The sequence below is a fragment of the Engystomops pustulosus genome, chromosome 10 (genome assembly GCF_040894005.1).
Source record: "Engystomops pustulosus chromosome 10, aEngPut4.maternal, whole genome shotgun sequence".
NCBI classification, from domain to species: domain Eukaryota; kingdom Metazoa; phylum Chordata; class Amphibia; order Anura; family Leptodactylidae; genus Engystomops; species Engystomops pustulosus.
Window position 1 is genome coordinate 85,487,498 of NC_092420.1, and position 23,514 is coordinate 85,511,011.

The 23,514-nt window shown below is 41.2% G+C and overlaps 1 protein-coding gene across 2 annotated transcripts; it reads left to right on the top strand.

The window, feature by feature from the left end:
* The first annotated feature begins 8,558 nt into the window (after positions 1-8,558).
* On the top strand, positions 8,559-17,320 carry LOC140103861 (forkhead box protein E4-like). Of its 2 annotated transcripts, none has more exons than XM_072127142.1 (2): positions 8,559-8,575; positions 15,937-17,320. In XM_072127142.1, the coding sequence occupies exon 2, from the start codon at positions 15,939-15,941 to the stop codon at positions 17,136-17,138; it is 1,200 nt and encodes a 399-aa protein (XP_071983243.1). In that variant the 5' UTR covers positions 8,559-8,575; positions 15,937-15,938; the 3' UTR covers positions 17,139-17,320. The 2 variants fall into 2 exon arrangements, with proteins under 2 accessions (XP_071983243.1, XP_071983242.1); XM_072127141.1 differs by lacking the exon at positions 8,559-8,575 and adding an exon at positions 14,828-15,051.
* The last annotated feature ends 6,194 nt before the right edge of the window (positions 17,321-23,514 follow it).

Genomic DNA, 23,514 nt, shown 5'->3' on the forward strand with positions numbered 1-23,514 from the left:
ATCCAGGGGGCCCCTTTAGGACAGGGGGCCCTTAGCAAATGCACAATTTGCCGCCCCCTAACGCCAGCTCTGACCACATGGGTCCCATGAAATGAATATGTTACTGTGAGATCCTCAAAAAAGAAAAAAGAATAACAAACGGATGAAAACAACATTCATGTGCATGAAGCTTTATACATAGATATCAAGGTCGTCCCCGGGGCGGCAGGGACTTATTGGGGCAGATTTACTTACCCGGTCCGTTCGCGATCCAGCGGCGCGTTCTCTGCGCTGGATTCGGGTCCGGCCGGGATTCACTAAGGTAGTTCCTCCGCCGTCCACCAGGTGGCGCTGCTGCGCTGAAGTTCCCCGAAGGCGCGCTGGAATGCCCTGAAATTCACCGGCCCATACCTGGTGAAGGTAAGTGTAATTTTCGCTACACATTTTTTGTCTTAAATGCGGCGGTTTTTCCGAATCCATCGGGTTTTCGTTCGCCCACGCCCCCCGATTTCCGTCGCGTGCATGCCAGCACCGATGCGCCACAATCCCAGGGCAATTCAGGTACAATCGGCGCAAATCGGAAATATTCGGGTAACACGTCGGGAAAACGTGAATCGGGCCCTTAGTAAATGACCCCCTTTATTGTCTTTGCGCACGTTTTTTGGCGGCAGGTTCTTTTTATGTTGCTGCGCCATGTGCGCCATATTTAATATGTGTCGCTGCCACAATTTAACTTTTTCCCGACTCTCCCATGTTTTTCTTATTGGTCGCATAATTTGGGCGCAGCAGTGCAGAGTTGTATCTCAACACTTTTCCTGCGCTACTAGTTTTCCGATTATAGATTGTGGCGCAAGGACTTATTAGACTTACAATAGAATCGTCTGAAATGACTCCATTTAGATGACAATAAAAAAGAACTTGGTAGATTTGTTTTTGGTTGGTCTAATCACGCGCCAAAAATTGCGCCAAAAAAGGGTCCGAAAACTAGAAGTGCATGAAGAGTGTCGGGATTCAAAAGCTACGGCCAAATTGAGAGAACAAAAAAAAAGAGTGTGAGTTTTGGAGAAGAAGCTAAATTGACAGGCCGACAAGAACATGGCGCACAAAGTGCAGCAATAAAAGAAAAACGCCAAAATTTTGTCGGGAAGCCAATAACAAATGCCCCCATTTGTGTTGCACACTTAAGACACACAAAAAGAAGGTCTACCCACAAATCCCTTGCGATAGTCGCAGTCTAAAAACCTGCATGATTCGTGTGCCATAAAAAATGGACCCTTCGACACTCTTGACTTAATTTTTGGGCGCAAAATTGTGGCACCTTTTGTGAATCCAACAAGTTTTCCGGAGCTTCTATTTTCAGAATCATTTTTTGGCGCAATTTGTGGCCCAAAATTTGAGCAGCTATAAGCCAGTCTAGGGAGTTCTAAACCTCTCAGTCCGTGCGCCAATTCATTATTCCCTTGCGCCACAAACTTACATCCCACTGGAAAATATAGCACGCTTATAGCGCCACCCTGCGCCAAAATTAATAAATGCCCCTCCATGTACCAAAACTGCACTATAGTTCTGCTCGGTGTCACTGGAAATAGTTATTGAAGGGAACCTTTCATCAGATTTTACCCCATTAACTATCCCTTTCAGGTTGGGTATGACATTTCCGTTCTAGAATTTCCTCTTGTGTAAAATCTGACCCGTTTGCCTATAAAAAAAAGTCATATTTGCCTGAGATGAGGCTGCAGGGAGAGAATCACTTCAGAAAACACCTTTCTCCGGTTTTATAGCAGCTAGAACTATGTTTGGTACAGAACCCAAAGAAACGGTCAGTTAAAGAAATAAAAATGAACCGGATCTTCATCCGCAGCTCACATTCCCAACTTTGTATTTAACTGTCTGTATCTCCGCCCCTGTAGGTCACCAAACCAAAAGCCTGATGTGGTCAGAAAGATGAGATTCTTATCTTTAATATGACACCAGCAAACGTGAAACCTCTAAACTTGACTCGTCTCAGGTAAAATATGACTCGTTTCTGCATTTGCACATGACTTGGAGGAGATTTTTGAAATGTTAACAGGCAAGATTTCACATAAATTAGGTAATTCTAGAAAAGAGATTTCCTACCCTAACTGAGGAATTTTATGGGGTAAAATCTGATGACTGGTTCCCTTTAAGCTTGTGCACAGATGAACCCCTAATAATTTGCTGAAGCTGAGATCCTCCATAAGATTGAAAGTGAAGAAGACTGTTTGAAGGCCAACCTTACCTGCAAAATTATGTTATAAGTGGAGAACCTGTGACATAAAATATGCAGTCCAGTCCTATCTCCAGGCAACAGGTTATAGAGCATGATGAGCTGACTAATTTGTATATAGTGTCCTATCTGCAGCCAGCATGTTATAGAGCAGGAGGAACGGAGCAGATACAACACTATGTATAGTCTGCAGGCAGCATGTTATAGAGCAGGAGGAGCAGAGCAGATTGAGCATAGTGTCCTATCTGCAGGCAGCATGTTATAGAGCAAGAGGAACTGAGCAGATTGTACATATTGTCCTGTCTGCAGGCAGCACGTTATAGAGCAGGTGGAGCTGAGCAGATTTTACATAGTGTCCTATCTGCAGGCAGCATGTTATAGAGCAGGAGGAGGTGAGAAGATTGTACAAAGTGTCCTATCTGCAGGCAGCATGTTATAGAGCAGGAGGAACTGAGCAGATTGTACACATTGTCCTGTCTGCAGGCAGCATGTTATAGAGCAGGAGGAGCTGAAGAACTTGTACGTATAGTTTAGACTTTATACAGACCACCTTGTCCTTAAGAATATTCAAACCTGGATTATGATAGGAGTCTATAGTGATTGAAATTTAGTTAACTTATACCAAAGTGACCTATACTTAAAAATTAGATTCACACCATCTAATATCAAGACTGCCTATATTCCCCAAAGCAACCAATCACAGCTCAACTTTCAATTCTAATATTGGTTTGTGAAAATGAAAGCCGGCCTCTGATTGGTTGCTATGGGCAGTTTTGATCAGTGAGGCCTCCAAAGAAATAAACACAGAAAAAAAATTGAATTCATTCACTGTAACTGGTAAAAATTGTCATTAAACTGCAATATTTTTGGGGAAAAGTCCCAGATTCAGTTTTCTATATTAATCCCCTGCACTATTTATGAGGAGACAGGAATCCCGGGAGCATCCTGGTAACCAGAAGCCTCTACAATAACCTGGTGAATAGAGGCCTTTGAAAGCGAGAGATAAAGGGGCCAAATGCCAAAATCTCATGTTATGTTCCCAGTAGAACAAGGTCATCTGTAAAATTTCAGGAACAATTGCCATGTTCCCTAAACGTCCCTGTTTTTGTAATTGCGTGTCAGACCAAGTGCACTCAGGGCGTCCGCGCTTGTTTGATACAAGGAAAGTGAAATGAGATAATCCATGTTTTCATCGTGGGTAGGCCCCTCTTTCACGGGCCATGGGGCGTACTTTAATGGGCTGAGCAGTTCTGGGCCTGTAAGAAAGGCTCGGGTCTTTCTCATCGCTGGGAGAATGGGCCCAGCGAATTCTTTCCAAGTGTTTACTCAGCATTTGTCTCCTGCCCCATCAGAGGAATGAGGAGGGGTGCCGACAGATCTTTTGTCCTACCCAACAGCCTGATGTGTTATGACAATGTTCCATGAATATTCAGAATGGCAGAAAGGATTAGGCCCAGAACATTTACCCTCGGGCTCCTTTCTCTCTCTCCCTCTTTTTTTTTTTTTGCTGCCTGGGATGTTCAGAACGTTAAGGATGACCTTGTTCACAGCCGGGGCATCAAAAACTAGATTTCCTCCATAGATAGGAGACAGAGATCCCACGCATGTCCAAATCTGTTAACATCTGACGTGAAGACTGCTCGGGCTTAGTCATCACCCTGCGCTGACATTTTGGGTTCATTTATTTAAAAAAAAAAAACATTAGGTAGACACGGATGGCTCAAAGAGGGGCTCTCCCATCTTGTGTAATAATGATAATAATAATAATACATGATACGTGCAGGGTCCACATCTGTGACCAGTACCTATCACAAGAACAACTGACACTATACCCAGGGCTGAGCCAAATGTAGAGTTTGCTGCGCATGCGCACCTGCTCTCCATTCAGGTCAATGTCAAGAACAGGAGTCTACTGACCCCGTTCCCACAGCTGAGCCAAATGTAGAGTGTGTCCCACACTCTTTATTCAGGTGTATCTCAAGAACAGGAGTCTACTGATCGCTTTTCCTCAGCTGAGCCAAATCTAGAAGTTGTTGTGCATGCGCCAAATGTAGAGTTTATCCCACTCTATTTATTCAGGTGTATCTCAAGAACAGGAGTCTACTGATTGCTTTTCCTCAGCTAAGCCAAATTTAGAGTTTGTTGCGCATGCGCCCACACTCTCCATTCGGTTGTATCTCAAGAACAGGTATCTATTGACCCTGTTCCCACAGCTGAGCCAAATGTAGAGTGTGTCGCGTATTCGTCCACACTCTTTATTTAGGTGTATCTCTAGTACAGGAGTGTACTGACCCCCTTCCCACAGCTAAGCCAAATGTAGAGTTTGTTGCATATGCGCCCACTCTCCATTCAGGTCTATCTCAAGAACAGCCGTCTACTGATCTTATTTCCCGCACTGAGCCAAATGTTGAGTTTCTTGTGCGCATGCGCAGCCACTTTCCATTGAGGTATACAAGAGTGCCGAAAAAAGCCAAGTCTATACCCTTGGCTATTTTAACTGCTCCCATAATCCTAAATGTAGTGTGGCTGTGCATGCGCAATGAACTCTACATTTGGCCCAGCTGAGGAAAAAGTATTAGTGGACCCCTCTTCTTGAGATGTGGGTCCCGCTGGTGACATGTGCCGATCTTGTGGATATGTCATAAATACACAAAATAAGAATCCTCTTTAACACCCACATAATGATGGTGCCCCCACCCCATGGCAAAGACAGGATAAATCTCCATATAGTAGGAGGCCAGAACTATAAATGATAAACCGTAAGAAGGGGGGTCTTCGAAAAGATATCAGTTGTGTCAAGTTACGTCTTTGGGAGACCCCAATCTAGACAATACGTCTATGGGACTGTATAGGACAGTGGTGGCGAACCTAAGGCATGGGTGCCGGAGGTGGCACTCAGTGCCATCTAATTGGGCACGTGGGCCATCACCCAGCAAGGAGTTCACCAGACAAGGTCTTCTCCTGAAGTCAGAGAACATCCAGGCCTCACATAGAACTTTTAAAGTGTAACATCCTTGACTTCCTGGAACTACAGGAGACGGGTGATGACAGAGCTGGTCATCCTTGGGTCCCCCGTCCACTGATTTTTCCTGTTTGGGAGAAGCTACAATGATAATCAGAATTTCTCCTCTTTCTACTGTATTGGTTTCCTCAAGACGCTGATGCGATTGAAAGCCGTGAACAAGAAATTATTGCTTAAGTTACCATGTTGGCACATTGCGATAAATAATTGGGTGTTGTTTGTACTTTGGGCACTTTGTCACTTCACCATCACTGGTATAGAGAATGCCTGTTTAATTGCAGGGAGTTTACCAATTTGGGTACCAACCCAATCATAACGACGTTGGTTCCAGAGGGACTCATGATATTGTGTGGTGGTGGTCTGCATGTACGACCATAGCTCCAATAACTTCTATGGGGTCGCTGGAACTACGGATTCGGCAATCGTGTGGGAGTCATGTGAGGGATGCAGCAGTCCACCCCTGAGATCATACACTTACTCCTTATTTATATGTGTAATCTCCTGTAAGTAAATATATAGGGAAATATATAGAATGTAAAAAAATGGCAACATTTTTAATATAATCAAAACATACTGTATCATTGAGGATTTCTTGTGCAGACATTATGTTATATTGTGTTACTTTACTCCAATATATATATATATATATATATATATATATATATATATATATACACTCACCGGCCACTTTATTAGGTACACCTGTCCAACTGCTCGTTAACACTTAATTTCTAATCAGCCAATCACATGGCAGCAACTCAGTGCATTTAGGCATGTAGACATGGTCAAGACAATCTCCTGCAGTTCAAACCGAGCATCAGTATGGGGAAGAAAGGTGATTTGGTGCCTTTGAACGTGGCATGGTTGCTGGTGCCAGAAGGGCTGGTCTGAGTATTTCAGAAACTGCTGATCTACTGGGATTTTCACGCACAACCATCTCTAGGGTTTACAGAGAATGGTCCGAAAAAGAAAAAACATCCAGTGAGCGGCAGTTCTGTGGGCGGAAATGCCTTGTTGATGCCAGAGGTCAGAGGAGAATGGGCAGACTGGTTCGAGCTGATAGAAAGGCAACAGTGACTCAAATCACCACCCGTTACAACCAAGGTAGGCAGAAGAGCATTTCTGAACGCACAGTACGTCGAACTTTGAGGCAGATGGGCTACAGCAGCAGAAGACCACACCGGGTGCCACTCCTTTCAGCTAAGAACAGGAAACTGAGGCTACAATTTGCACAAGCTCATCGAAATTGGACAGTAGAAGATTGGAAAAACGTTGCCTGGTCTGATGAGTCTCGATTTCTGCTGCGACATTCGGATGGTAGGGTCAGAATTTGGCGTCAACAACATGAAAGCATGGATCCATCCTGCCTTGTATCCACGGTTCAGGCTGGTGGTGGTGGTGTCATGGTGTGGGGAATATTTTCTTGGCACTCTTTGGGCCCCTTGGTACAACGCCACAGCCTACCTGAGTATTGTTGCTGACCATGTCCATCCCTTTATGAGCACAATGTACCCTGGCTACTTTCAGCAGGATAATGCGCCATGTCATAAAGCTGGAATCATCTCAGACTGGTTTCTTGAACATGACAATGAGGTCCCTGTGCTCAAATGGCCTCCACAGTCACCAGATCTCAATCCAATAGAGCATCTTTGGGATGTGGTGGAACGGGAGATTCGCATCATGGATGTGCAGCCGACAAATCTGCGGCAACTGTGTGATGCCATCATGTCAATATGGACCAAAATCTCTGAGGAGCTTCCAGCACCTTGTTGTATCTATGCCACGAAGAATTGAGGCAGTTCTGAAGGCAAAAGGGGGTCCAACCCGTTACTAGCATGGTGTACCTAATAAAGTGGCCGGTGAGTGTATATATATATATATATATATATATATATATATATATATATATATGTCATAGGCTGTTCATCTCATAGACATCACATCTAAATTTCAGAATACCCCTATTACATAATATTTTGACATGTCAACCACATAGTAAATAACCGGAGACAGAAAAATCGTGTTTATCTTTCTTCTTTAGATCTTGACCCAGAAAATCGTCTGCCGTCTACTGACAAACACAACATCACCCAGGAGGATCACAGGACTCAATAGGTTTCCTGTACAGACTGACATCTAGGTATGATGTTACGTGGATACAGAATAACAACAGAAGGAAAATTCTTGAAGTTTACCGCGCACCTAACCTCTCAACAAACTTTGTATAAATCTATAGTACAGTGATTGTCAAGGTCGGCTTCAGGTTACAGGAGGCCCCTGGGCGACAGAGCCTCAGTAGGTCCTTTTGCAGTGAACTCACGTGGCGGCATTAAAAATTCAGAAACTTTTTTATGTTCCCTAAAATATTCCCTAGTTTATCATCCCAAATAGCCCCTTTATGGCGATTATATATAAAACCCCTCTGCCCCGTATGGATTCATTAGATACGGACCCCCGCACCCCATATGCATTTCTTATCTACAGCCTTATGTGGCCCCCCCAGGAGCCCTGGGCCTTGGCACTTTCCCGGGGATGCCCAGTGCTGGCGTCGGCCCTGTGTGGAATAGCGCTAACGCTGTATATTATATGACTTTCATTTCACATTGTTTTAGAAGTTTTCCCCTCTGCGGGATCTCTCTCTAATTCACATTTGTCTTAGAGCTGGTGGCTGGAGACTAGCTGCTATAATATCTCCCATATACTGTACACAGAAAGTATAGGAAAATCTGCTCGCTCTCTCTCTCTCTCAGAAGCCTTGGCAGATCATATAGAACATAACAGAAATGGACCGAATGTGAATAAAGCACTTAGGGTTAGATAGTAACTTACTATTAGCTCCAGCAGCAGCTCATTGGGGGTCATTTACTAAGGGTCAAATTTGCGTTTTCCCGACGTGTTACCCGAATATTTCCGATTTGCGCCGATTTTCCCTGAATTGCCCCGGGATTTTGGCGCACGCGATCGGATTGTGGCGCATCTGCGCCGATATGCACGCGACGGAAATCGGGGGGCGTGGCCAAACGAAAACCCGACGAAATTTTAAAAAAAAATGTGTTGCGAAAATTGCACTTACCTTCACTCAGCCCGGCTCGGTGTATTCCAGTGTGTTCCGATGCTCTTCAGCGCAGCAGCGTCTGAGGAACTACCTTAATAAATCCCGGCCGGACCCGAATCCACCGCAGAGAACGCGCCGCTGGATCGCGAATGGGCCGGGTAAGTAAATCTGCCCCATTGTCTGCTCACTCCTCCCCTTCTCCATAGACTGCTATGTAATCTGATATCTTGTGCATCTTTCTCTTCCAGAGATTTCATAGTGAATGTCATATGTAAGTATATGAAAAACTTTTTTCTACTGTTGATTTATCTAATTTTTTTGGGGATGTTCAAAATTTTTGATCAGTTTCCTGCAGCCAGTAGGAGATTGCTATATACTATGTTATTCTATAATGTGACAGTACCCGGGGACCATTAAAACTTCTTATCTTTTTTTTTGGGGGGGAAAGGGTGCTGGTTCTGTGGAATCAGGAGATTGGTGACCGATCCTTAGGTCTGACCATCAATATCGGGTCAGAAGAGGTCAAACTCTTAGCACCTTGTTGTAGCACTGGGGTGCTCATGTTTTTAATATGGTCTAGTTACACTGTGGGGGTCATTTATGATTGACATTCAAACGGAAAACTGGGGGAAAATCTTTTTACCCCGGCTGCGCCTCTTGGGCCTCAATTTATGAAGTGTCGGTGCCACAATTTTGGTGTTTTCCGAAACTCTAGTGTTCTTTTTTGCAGAATCCAACAGTTTTTTTGTGAATCCAACAGTTTTTATTTTTTTAAAATCAATATGTGGCACATTTTTTAGCGCAAAATTATCAGCTATAAGTAAGTCTAGGGAGTTCTAAACCTTTCAGTCCGTTCGCTAATTCATTAATCCCCTGTGCAACAAACTTATATCCCACTGAAAAATATAGCACGGTTCCATCGCAACCCTGCGCCCAAAATAATAAATGAGCCCATGTGCTACTCAGTTTGGATGGACAGAGGAGAAAAAGAAGGAAACACCGGTGGGGGGGATTCATTATTGACTATCAAACTTTCTGCGCTAATTGCCCCTTATTTATGAAGTGTTGGCATCACAATATTGGTGCTTTTCGGACACTCGCAAATGTTTCTTTTTTTGGCCGCACAATTTGGGCACCGCTACGGAATCCAGAACTTTTTCTGCGCTTCTAGTTTCGCGACACTTTTTTTGGTGCAATTTTTGGTGCGCACTTAGAGTCATGGGGGGATATTTATCAGGACCTCTGCGCACCGCCAGTGGCACAGAGGCCCTGAAATAATCGCAAATGCTAGCTTATTGCTAGCTTTTGCGATTATTTTCCCCAATCCACCACCTTCACGCCAGTCGGGCGTGAAGGGGCGTGAAGGGGGGCGTGGCCGGCCGAGCGGGGGGGCGCGGCCGGACGGGAGTGGGTCGGCGCAGGGCGTTACTGTCCCCGCGCCTGCGCACTCGCTGCTGCCGGCGACTTTTCATACGTGAAAAGTCGGCGGTTGAGTTTTTTTCTACGCCAGGCAGGGCCTGGCGTAGGATAAACGCTGCGCAGCTGGCAGCCCGATACATCAAGAGGCAGAAGCCTCTTCATGTATCGGGCTGCGAATTTGCAGCGGCGGGGCTATCATACGCTGGCGCACGAGCACCAGCGTATGATAAATATCCCCCTCGGATTCTATTTCATCATCATGACTGTGGAGACAGTTCTTACCCTTTCCGGTTCGGCACCAATTCATCATATCGCAGTGAAAATTATAGCACGATTTGTGTTTGGTGCTCCAGCACCCAACAAATTGACCTTAAAGACACTTCCTTGGACAGAGTATTGATGGGTGAGGTTGAGCTGAAGGTGTCAGACCTGATGCTCCCATAATGATGGATTCACAAGTCATTGTTTACAAGGGGTGTTCAGCTAATAGAGAGATTAGTGTCCATCTGATAGACTACTTGGGAAATAGCCAGAGACAGGGCGCTAAAGCCCCAGGCTACAAACACTTATCCTCTTTACAGGTAATTAACACTTACCTGCCGGCAGCACACAAATTACCACCGAAAAATGGGAAAATAAACAATGGGAAACAAAGGACCCAACTTGTTACAAACTATCACACTGATAAGTAAGTGTAGGGGGCGGCACCCGGCTCATGGATTCCGCAGCGGGGTGAAAGTAGATATGAATAGGGTTACCTGAAAAAACATTGCATCTACTATAATCCTCCCCAAGAATGCAGAACCACTGCTGCCTTTACCGTAGTTACTTTAATGTTTCCATGCAAAATACACACATTTTTTATTATTTTCAAAAACAATTTTTTTTTTTTTTTTTAAATGATTTTCATGCAATTTAAATCCTTAGGGAGAACAATTAAAAAATTCACAATGCAAGTTGCAGCTTAATTTGGAGCACACCCAAAAAATGCACAGAAATTGCAGAAAGTGAGGAAAATTGCAGTAAAAACAAATTATGGTGCAATGAGACAAAAAAACATTATCAACGTATCATGGAGAGGAGCTGCTCCTCCTCTTTTTTTTAACTCCACTCCTGGTTTGGACATCAAATATGGCATCTGAAAAACTAAATGTGTGAACGCATCTTTAGGAACGATGGTTAAAACCCAGGGGTGTAACTAGGAGAGGCAGGGTCCCAAAGCAGACTACTCAATGGGGCCCCCTTACCCCCTTTAGAAAATATAGATTTGTATACTCACCCACTATTACTGTGGAAGAAGTGCATCATATGTACATATTATGCTGCACAATGTGTGTCAGGTCGGATGCTAAGGCCCCCTGACACTGTGGGCCCCATAGCAGTTGCTAAGACTGCTACCGTAGTAATGATGTCCCTATTAAAACCCCACAACTTTGGTTCATACATTCAGTTTTCGATGTCCAAACCAGGAGTAGGGTGAAAAGGGGGGAGGAAGAGCACCTCTCAATGATATGTTCTCACCTACTATGATCCACACCTGCTTTTGGATTTATTATACTTCATGAGGACGGGTTTTGTATGAATATATTAGGTTTAATTGATATCCCTAAGCCACAGGATAGGAAATAATAATCTCATTAATTGAGGTCCAACTACTGATCAAGAGAATAAAGATTCAAATATGCCCTTATTGTTGGGGTTTTGGCAGTAGCATAACAAGACCCCTGTGGGCCCCAGTACAAACTTGGCATCAGGGTTCCATATATCTAAACTCTCACTGACACCCCCCATCCCACACATTACACTCGATAATACACACAACCCCTCACTAATAAATATCCAGCAGCCTCCTCTCATTAATAACACATCCAACAGGGCCCCTTGTTCTAAAAAAAAAATAGTATTTGCCCTCCTCCATCAATTGTATACATTGATTGTCTTCCCCATTCATTGGCCTGCTATCTTGTATATATACGACTGTGGACTCTGCAAACGCTGTGGCCATAATCATTACACCCCTGGTAGTCAGTCAATCACATGTCCTGTGGCTCCTATTAACACTAAGGGAAACTGCTGAGCACAGCGCTTGGGTTTCTCCAGCAACCCTAATCACAGTATAAGAGAGGCCACAGATACCTAAGTACCGTGCTTCGCAATTTTTAAAGCACATGACATATACTTGACCTGCAGTACTAATCATTAGTGAGAACAGGACTCTTATTATTGTCATGAGCTGGACCTCTCCTTATCATATTGTTATTCCCCGTCCTGTGTATAGGGGATGCAAAAAATAAACTTAAAGGACCCAAATGTTATTGTACTCATAGTACTCCCATACATCCATCACTATGTGGATGTCATTACTCAAGGTCAGGTAATGTCAGGTCAGATGTAGTCCTGACACGACCCTCACCCCGTCACTTCCTAATGAGGGGGATACCTGTCACATCTGTCTGTTGGAATGACAACATGTACAGAGCAATAACTCAGTGACCCCCGAAGAGGAAAACCCCTAACCCTAACCAATTCTCGGAACTAGAAGGTGAGAAGTTAATAGGTTTGCAATGTGCTCATCACCTGGACGCTTCTTGTGTCACCTCGAATAAATCCAGTCACGGCTATGGGTGACTGGAAGTGGGCTCAGTTCACGATCTCAGTGGGATCGTACAAACACCCTATAGGGGTCTAAATAACTAAATAACTAAACTACCATATTTTTCGGACTATAAGGCGCAGAAAAATCCTTTGATTCTCTCAGAAATCGAAGGTGCGCCTTATAGTCCAGTGCACCTTCTATATGAACCGTACTTACAGACAACAGCTTCCCTGAACTGTGCACAGGTCTGCCACCTGCTGGTCATTCATCTTTATAATCCGGTGCGCCTTATATATGAACCTAGACGTTTTAGCAGGCATTTATTGATGGTGCGCCTTATAATCCGGTGCCCCTTATATATGAACCTAGACATTTTAGCAGGCATTTATTGATGGTGCGCCTTATAATCCAGTGCGCCTTATAGTCCGAAAAATACGGCAAATGCTGTTGGCTATATTACAGGATTGTAGCTTCTCCAAGTGTACTAGAAGAGTGTCCTCACACTGCTGTACTCTGAGCTCAGTCTACAATGAGCTATGTAAAAGCTCTATCTGATTTTTGGTTGTAAGCTGCAGTATTCACAGTATAAAAGGGGGGCCGCAGGACAGCTCAGTGCAGAGAGATAAGAGCACAGCAGTGTGAGGGCACATCCATGGAGCTACAATGCTCGAATATAAATCCATATTTCACAGTCCTGCAAATAGATATGATTGGACAGGTCTAATCAAAACTGCTGACAGATTCCCTTTAAGTTTGACAGCTATTTTCACCATTCAAAGCTGAGCTGGGCATGCATGTGTTCTTCGCAGGGAGAGGGGAATGAGCCTGTTCTAGATGCCAAAGGTTTTCTAATGTGAATTTGACTGATCCAATTGTCGCACTGCGGCACAGGAGCTTGAAGTTACGTCTCAGCATGACAGATAATAAGGCAGAGAATATCAATGTTTTATTTATTTTTGCATGACATAGTAAGAAATATACACAACATACAAGGTAATGGAGAGCCAAGAGCAGACATCAACCACTACAATGAATGTCTTGCTTCAGTCTAATATTAGAGTTCCTCTTGCTCTATGGAGCCATTCACATGAGAGTATCTAGTCAAAGGCAGGATGCAGGATTGTCATCTGTATTGCGGTGGTGAACCCCTATTGAAGGACATCTACCACCAGGATGAAGGATTGTAAACCAAGCACACTGACTTATACAGAATCTGTGCAAAGATACATGGGATGTAGTGCTCAGTATACATGATAACTTCCCAAGATTCATACACAAAGTACAGAATTATTTTCCCAGACCCAGACAGCAATAGAGGGTAAAAATCCAGCTGATAACAGAAGCAATTACACAGGTATTACACCATCTTATTTATAATACCCTGCTACTCACCAGAGATAACAATTAACATTCCCTGTAAAGAGGCCATTCATGAGTCCAGTAATCCGGCTATCAGGACCTCCAGATCCTCTGCCATGATAGCAGATGCATTATATATCTACACATACTGTATATCTGTCTATCTACATATGTATCTATCTATAGAACTACAAAACTAGATAGAGATAGATAGATAGATAGATAGATAGATAGATAGATAGATGATAGATAGATAGATAGATAGATAGATAGATGATAGATAGATAGATAGATAGATAGATATAGATAGATAGATAGATAGATAGATAGATAGATAGATAGATAATAGATAGATAGATAGATAGATAGATAGATAGATAGGTGATAGATAGATAGATGATAGATAGATAGATAGATAGATAGATAGATAGATAGATAGATAGATAGATGATAGATAGATAGATAGATAGATAGATAGATAGATAAATAGATATAGAGATAGATAGATAGATAGATAGATAGATAGATAGATAGATAGATAGATGATAGATAAATAGATAGATAGATGATAGATAGATAGATAGATAGATATAGAGATAGATAGATAGATAGATAGATAGATAGATGATAGATAGATAGTTATTGATAGACATTTATACATTTTATTACACTCATTTCTCTTTCTTTCTATCTATAAACACACATTGCTCTGCCTATCTTTGTATCCATCTTACAAGAAATATATATAATATGTAAATATATAAGCACAGATGAATATTTATCTGCCTTTTTTATTTCTTTAATCTATCTATTCATATATATATATACATCAGTCTATCGTTCTACCTAAATATCTGTCTGTCTATCTCATATTCATGTTTATCTTTTTATCTATTTACTCTTTCTGAGTTCATTTTTTACCAAGTCAGTAATGTAATCCTGAGCTTTCTATCACTTTTTATGTAAAATAATTTTCTGTATATCTCCTTGCATTTTCGATGCAAAAGTATTGCAAAGATTTTTTTTATTATTTTTAAATATTTTCTGTATTTATTACAATATAAAACGAAACAAAGCAATATATCTACATTTACACATAGTTTGTCAATGTATTTGGTTTTTATTTGATCTCTTAGCCGACTACATCATTCAGAGACTTTTCAATCTAATTTATTGGATTGTTTGCAATATTCACTCCTATAATGAAAAACCTAATCATCCACATATAGTAATATACTATGAGGGAATTGTAGGTTATAAGACTAGTGACTTGTACTAACTTCAGAATATGTGTATTACATATGAGGGGACATGTGGAGCCGACTTCATTCCTGCAAAGGTGATTTCTTGAAGGAAAATCGCAAAGACAACAAGTAAATATTCTTTTAAGTTCTGATCTGCTTCCTATGCATTAGCTCTTGTGTGGACCACACAACTGTGTCCTGGCATTACACTATATATCTGTACATAGCATGCAATGTTAGGTGCCCCCAGCACCCACCTGTGTCCTGGCATTACACTATATATCTGTACATAGCATGCAATGTTAGGTGCCCCCAGCACCCACCTGTGTCCTGGCATTACACTATATATCTGTACATAGCATGCAATGTTAGGTGCCCCCAGCACCCACCTGTGTCCTGGCATTACACTATATATCTGTACATAGCATGCAATGTTAGGTGCCCCCAGCACCCACCTGTGTCCTGGCATTACACTATATATCTGTACATAGCATGCAATGTTAGGTGCCCCCAGCACCCACCTGTGTCCTGGCATTACACTATATATCTGTACATAGCATGTAATCTTAGGTGCCCCCAGCTGATAACTGTGTAAGTGGCTTCTTGTGCCCACTATAGATCGGAATGCCCATGTAGCAGAGCCCTGGCACAGCAGGGTTAGTATAATGCCATATGTTGCTATACCTTGTACACAGGGCATGCAGGGATTTGTAGTCCCACCAAGGAGGGAGTTGCAGGTTTAGTAGCAGCAGCTAGTGCTGTGTCCCAGGACTGAGCTCATCTGCATAGGTGAAAGGCTATCTAGGACCATTAGGGGTGGGCTGAGTAATTAATACCTTTGACATTGTGTTGGGGAATTGGGAGGCGCCGGGAGTTTTACTCTGTGATATATAAGACAGGTCTGAGGAGGGAGAGCAGCACCTGGTCTGTCTGGAGACAACCCAGATGACATTTACTGAGGGGAATCTGAGAGGTTTTTGTTTATGAATTTGGCAAATTTCTCCTTCTACTCAGGCATGTGCACCATGACTGTGGACTCTCAGCCTTCTCCCAATGAGGCTTCCAGCCCTATGGGGAGTTCACCCAACCTGTCCATGGAGTCTCCAGGCTCGGTGAGAGTCAAGGAAGGAGTTTCCATCAAGTCTGAGCCTAAGGGGAGCTGTAGTCCCATTGAGGAGAACATCTCTGGCCAGCATGAGGAACACATCCAAACTTCAGGTGGAAGGAGAAGAAAACGTCCAGTCCAAAGGGGGAAACCACCCTACAGCTATATAGCCTTGATAGCAATGGCTATAGCCAACTCTCCAGAGAGGAAGCTCACCTTGGGTGGTATCTACAAGTTCATCATGGAAAGGTTCCCCTTCTACAGAGAAAACTCGAAGAAGTGGCAAAACTCCATCAGACACAACTTGACTCTCAATGACTGTTTTGTGAAAATCCCCAGGGAACCTGGACACCCAGGTAAGGGTAACTACTGGACCTTAGACCCTGCTGCAGAAGACATGTTTGACAATGGTAGCTTCTTGAGGAGGAGAAAGAGGTTCAAGAGAACAGACATCACCACTTACCCTGGGTACATGCAGAACAGCAGTGCTTTTACTCCAACCCCAGCTGGAAGACCATCCTTTTCCAATAGCCTTTACTCCAGTGTAGGATCTGGGTACAGCCACCAGATACACCCTACATCCCACCATCACCACCCAGCTATGGTCCATCACTACCAAGCACCTGGTGGATCTGCCCAAGCCCAGCACAGGATGTTCAGCATAGACAGCTTGATAAATCAGCAGTCCATGATGCAACCATCTCCAGGATCAGAACTCAACCATCACTCCCTTGGGTTGAATGGGGACCTTGAGAATTTGGGTAACAGCTGCTCTGTAGGAGACCTCTCTTGTTTCCAGACTCAATCAGTCAGTCCCACTGGTGTGGGGTCTCTAATGAACAGATCTAATAACCCAATGTCCTCCAACCTGACCTATTCCTACTCCTCATCTCCACCTCATATCTCTGTGCCACAAAGCAGCTATTCCCCCAATAACTCTCAGATCTATGGCACATCCAACAGACTCTCCATGAGGCCTGCAGCCTGCATAGGACACACAGAACAACTGCTGACATTACCAGCTCCACAGATGAATGGGGTTTGTCAGTACAATAACAATTCCTACATGAGGCAACCCAACTTTTCCTCTGGACTTGAAAGATACATGTAGATATTATTTTATTACTTTTCTATTTGACTTCAGACATTCCAGAACTTTATGGTTGATGCTTCTATTCCAGGTGATGTCATATGTGACTTCTCATGCACTGACTGTGTGATATGTGATGTTTTATATGGTTTTTTTGGCATTTTTACCGATACAGTTCATTGTAGCACAGAAATAAACATTGTCTTCAGGTGAAAAGAGTCAGATATTCCTCATTTCATTCCTGATGCAGAAGAAAATATCTACCGTATTATGTGTATATATGTTTGTATCTACCCATATACAAATCTATCAGTCTTTATTATATCTATGTGCCTATCAAAAGACAAAGGGGTCACCTTGGTCTGATCCTTGGAGGTTGTTTTCATCTATCCATCTATAGAAAAAGCAGCACTTAAGATAAAATAGTGAGAACATTTGGATTTATTTCATACAATCTCAAGCTTGGAGCCTTGAATCTTGCAAATATATAAAATAAATCCTCATTTTTCACAATTTTTGTCTGCAGTGCTGATTTTTTTTCTATATTTCTATGTTATCGCATGCGCCCATTTGTATAAGTCTTTTTCTCCAACCAGTCTTTTCTGTTTCTCTGGATTCTATCTCATATCTATTTATCTATCTCATATGTATCTCATATCTATCTATCTATCTATCATCTATCTATCTATCTATTATCTATCTATCTATCTATCTATCTCATATCTATCTATCATCTATCTATCTATCTATCTATCTATCTATCTATCTATCTATCTATTATCTATCTATCTATCTATCTATCTATCTATCTCATATCTATCTATCATCTATCTATCAATTATCTATGTATCTATCTATCCATCTATGTATCTATCTATCTATCTATCAATTATCTATGTATCTATCTATCTATGTATCATCTATCTATTATCTATCTATCTATCTATCTATCTATCTATCTATCTATCATCTATCTATTATCTATCTATCTATCTATCTATCTATCTATCAATTATCTATGTATCTATCTATCTATGTATCATCTATCATATATCTATTATTGTTATAGCTATGCATCATCTATATATCTATCTATCTTTGATATATTTATGAATTATCTACCTTCCTTTTTTATCTTTTTGTACTTGCTTCAGAAGAAAAGTGACCATATTTGGCTTCTATTAGACTGTTCTGCTGCTATCTATCTCATATCTATCTCGTATCTATCTATCTATTATCTATCCATCTATTATCTATCTATCTATCTATCTATCTATCTATCTATCTATCTATCTATCTATCTATCAATCTATCATCTATCTATCATCTATCTATCTATCATCTATCTATTTATCATCTATCTATCTATCTATCTATCTATCATCTATCTATTTATCATCTATCTATCTATCTATCTATCTATCTATCTATCATCTATCTCATATCTATTTATCATCTATCTATCTATCTATTATCTATTTATCATCTATCTATCTATCTATCTATCTATCTATCTATCTACTATCTATCTATCTATCTATCTATCTATCTATCTATCTATCTATCTATCATCTATCTATCTATCTATCTATCATCTATCTCATATCTATCTATTATGTATCTATCTATCTATCATCTATCTATCTATCTATCTATCATCTATCTCATATCTATCTATTATGTATCTATCTATCTATCATATATCTATTATTGTTATAGCTATGCATCATCGATATATCTATCTATCTTTGATATATTTATGAATTATCTACCTTCCTTTTTTATCTTTTTGTACTTGCTTCAGAAGGAAAGTGACCATATTTGGCTTCTATTAGACTGTTCTGCTGCTTTTCTTTTGTCTATCTATTTATCTATCTAGACATCTAGATCTCTAGCTACAAAAATAGCAAAAATAGCGAAAAGGGTGGTTCTTTATTCCATATAATCTGCAATGTTGTGCTGCTTACTATCTATTTGGAGAACCCCAAGCCCCCAACCCCAAGATAGATAGTATATGATAGATAGGGAGATAGATGTTTAATAGATAGATGATTGATAGATAGATAGATGATAGATAGATAGATATGAGAGATAGATATTAGTGATAGAGATATATAGATAGAATAGGAACGTCCAAGTAGCACAACTCCAATAAATCAATTATTAGTTGTTCTGCTTAAACTATTCAATATCCATCTATCTATTAAAAATATCTGCAAAAATAAATTATATATATATATATATATATATATATATATATATATATATGTTATATATCTGTTCATACAAATACTGTACATGCTTTTTGTGCCTTATGTGAGTCTATTTTTTGCACCTGATTTGTCTTTGTCTTTGTTATTGCGCAATTATTTAATGTTAATTATTTAATCAATGTTAAATAAGGTGAAAAAAACAGGAAGCAGGAGAAATACAAAGACAAATTAGGCTCAAACCAGGAAACTGCTACACGGAGAACTCCGTCAAACTGCTGGAAAAAGACGCAAATTGCACAAATACCCTAATGCACTCAAAAAGTCAATAAAATACAGCCAAAAAGGTGCACCAGACTAAGATTAATGACCCCCCCCCCCCCTTATCTCCTATCTGTCTAGTTTATATCTGCAGTATCTACTTACTTTACAGGATCTCATGGCGATTGTTTCCCTAAGGCTAATTTTACACTAACTTCCTTCCCTCCGTTCCTTCCCTCCGTTCCTTCCCTCCGTTAAGAAAAGTAAAGAGCGGAGGTTCAACGTATGAATTAAAAAGCGCATTGACATCAATGTATATTTTATGTCATCCGTTAGGGTCAGTTTGTCAGGGATCAATTATTCATGCGTTTGTTTCAAACAGAGAAAAAGTTCTGCACCCTCCGACATTTTTTCCATTGCAAAAAACGCAATGGATAACGGATCCGTGCCTAAACGGAACATAACGGATGACATAAAATTTACATTGATGTCAATGGGATTTTTAACTGATACATTGAAGCTCTTTACTTATTTAACAGAGGGAAGGAACCTTCTGTTACATTCTATTGCAAATCTGTTACAATAGCAAAAAAAAAAAAAGGCACCGGCTGCAGAACTATTTTTTCCACTATTTCATAATGGAAGGAGGGACGGAACCTGCTGAACCTAAGTGTGAACTGAGCCTAATTCAATTTTTTTGCCTCCAGTTCTTCTGAATTCTTCTCACCCCCCAAATACGTCTATTTGATTTTTTCAGAAGTGCAGAACCTGGACCGGTACATTGGGTCATGCATCACAAAGTTGTAGCAAGACTGAGATTCATAGATTCATCATCAGGTGCAGAGAGGAAAACTATTCTCCTTGTCTTTCTATTTACATAATAATAATAATTATTATTATTTATATATATCGCTCCATCAAATTCCTCAGCGCTTTAGAGATTATGTGGAACATAAACAAATACATTAGATAGTGTTAACTTTGCCATAAAACAGAAGGAATGAGGACCCTACACACAAGAGCCCACAGTCCACAAGGACAAAGGGGGCGACACAAGAGGTGCATGAGCCTGTACAATGGTCCAGCCAATCCCCACAAGGGAATGTAACAAATAATAATATGATAAACAAAATATTTGTACATTAATAATTCCTTTATAATAATAATAATTCCTTTTATGTATATAGCGCACACAGATTCCGCAGCGCTACACAGAACTTGCCAAATCGGTCCCTGTCCCCAATGGGGCTCACATTCTAATCAACCTAGCAGTATGTTTTGGAGTGTGGGAGGAAATTGGAGGACCTGGACTAAACCCACGCAGAAACAGAGAGAACATACAAACTCTTTGCAGATGTTGACCTGGATGGGACTTGAACCCAGGTCCCCAGCGCTGCAAGGATGTAATGCAATATAATAACATTCTAGATGTCATACATTGTTTCTGTTTTGTTTATTATGAAGAAGTCAACATGAAATCAGTGTTATGTTAAAAGCATAAAAAGCAACATAAAAAAGTGTTATGTTAAAATTATTGATTTGACTAATATTATCTGGAGGAGTAAGTTCTAAATAGATGGATAAGAAAGAAATAAAGAAGTAAGTAAATAGATAGATTGCTATGTAGATATGAGATACATAGATGATAAATGTGAGAATAGAGGGCGTAGAGTTGGTGACTACTCTGCTGCTATGCCGGTTGGGTATGGAGGGGGCGGTGCCAGGATGCCTCGTGGGCGGCAGCCTAGGGGGGGGCGCAATTTTTATAATTGTAACCCCAAACTAATTTTTTTGGGTCCCTGTGACAATTGGATTTTAAAATGCTGGATTGTCATAAGAACCAGGATTAACAATAAATCTTCACTACAGACGCCTGTGATAACTGTTACAACTGATTATTGTAGCCTAAGGCTAAAGTGCAGTAATTACCAACATCCAGAGGTCCGTCTGTAACTAGGGGTCATCTGTAAGTCGGGTGTTCTTAAGTAGGGGACCGCCTGTATACATATATATGTATGAGACACTATACAGCTCCATAGCTGGGATTTTCTTACAGATTTTGATCAGGGCCCATACGTTTTAAGATGCATGTCTCTGAGGGTCCTATTCCAGGGACCCCCATTGACAGACAGATAGTCCATTTTGTCCCTGTTGCTGTATATACACAGGGACTATGATTGTCAGACCTGCTGAGAGCACATGAGGACATCTCTCCATAGTATTACGGTCACAATCTGACTGATTGGGACATTAGCCTCATCCGTAAAATACAGACCCTCCCCCATAATCTATGGGAAGATATCGCCCCCTACAGGCTTCCTCTCTCCATTTGCTATGCGGATGATTTTAGAATAGAATAAATATTTCTATAGCGCAATCATATTCTGCAGCGCTGTACAGATCATGGGGGACCTTCATATATAGACAGAATAAAACATCAGGGAGAAATATTCTGGTCAGATAACACAATATCAGTGAGAGGCCTGCGCACCAGAGCGTACAATATACAAGGGTCATGCCATTGAAGGAAATCTACCACCAGGATGAAGGATTGTAAACCAAGCACACAGATATACTGGTAGGATCCGCTCTTCTTTTAGCTTCTTAAGTATACATATTTATAACATATAAAAAAATATGCAAATGAGCCTCAAGGGCTCCAGGTTCCATAAATGTCAATGGAGCCTGGAGACCTTCAGACTAATTTGCATAATTGTTGAAACCTTTTTTCCTATTGGGTGTGTTTTGCTACATCTTTGCTAAACCTAAAGCTACACCTCTGTTTCGGGTACAACTGCTGGGACCCCCCACCGGTGTCTTGTCTCCCATGTGAATAGTGTGGCAGGTCTGGCTTGTGCAATGTCCATTCCCAATCTATAGGACTGGAGAGAAAGCTGAGTACAGCGCTCTGTCATCTCCCGCCAGTGCTATAGTGAATGAATGCCAGCAGCACCTGTGGCAGCCTGAACCTCGTTCCTTACAAAATATATTATTATTATTATTATTATTCTCCTCATTATCCGGATTCCTTCCTTTTCTTTCAGTGTGAATGGGAACATAATAAACCCCTACAATATCTGCTGCCCTATTATGATGGTAATATTCCCCTTTTTAGGGCAAATTACTGCCATGTTGCAGTTCACTTTCATGGCCAGTAGGTGTCAGGATTGCAGTAACAAATCATCAGTGGAAAAGTTGAATCAGTTGGGGCAAGAGCGCCACCTAGTGGCCAAAAGTGGTACTTATTCAATTATCATGTCAAGTATAGATACATTTACATTTCTTATGTGCTAGAATCAATAACTGGGGACAGATGACCTTACCGGGGAACAAGATATAACAGATTTATAGAGTTATAGTTTAAGTATAAGCTTCACTGTATCATCTGTGCACTTTGGAAATGATAGGGTTAAAAATTCCAGATGACATTAGAATTTTCCATTGTGACTATTGAGGCCTTCAGTAGCTGTTCCTCCCTATCCCCCCTATACACAAAGCCCCCCGGGTTTGGCTGAGCATGCATGTGTTTTCAATGGAAAGAGTGGAATAAGCTGCTGCGAGGCAACTGTAGCGTCTTATCTCCTGTAAGGAAATGGTAACAGGACATGTAAAATTCTATATGACTGATCCTTCTGCTGGGGGAGAATCAGGAGACCACCTTACACCCCCGATACAACCCCCAATACACATTATACGGTGAGGGAAGCTCCATACTAATGTATAATGTGAGTTTTCCATGTTACAATGTGACTAAATGTATTTATAATCAAAACAATTTATAATACAAATATTTTTCATTACATTCCTTCTATTTCTCATTATTTATGGATATTATTTAGCTGTTTGTTCCCCTGTTTCCTAATAGCTCACACATTTAGTACATTGTTCTTGAAATTGGCCCTTGCCAGATATGAATATGGTGTAAG

What these genes read in the sequence shown, in the direction of transcription:
- LOC140103861 (XM_072127142.1), top strand. Translation starts at nt 15,939, where the DNA reads ATGTGCACCATGACTGTGGACTCTCAGCCTTCTCCCAATGAGGCTTCC.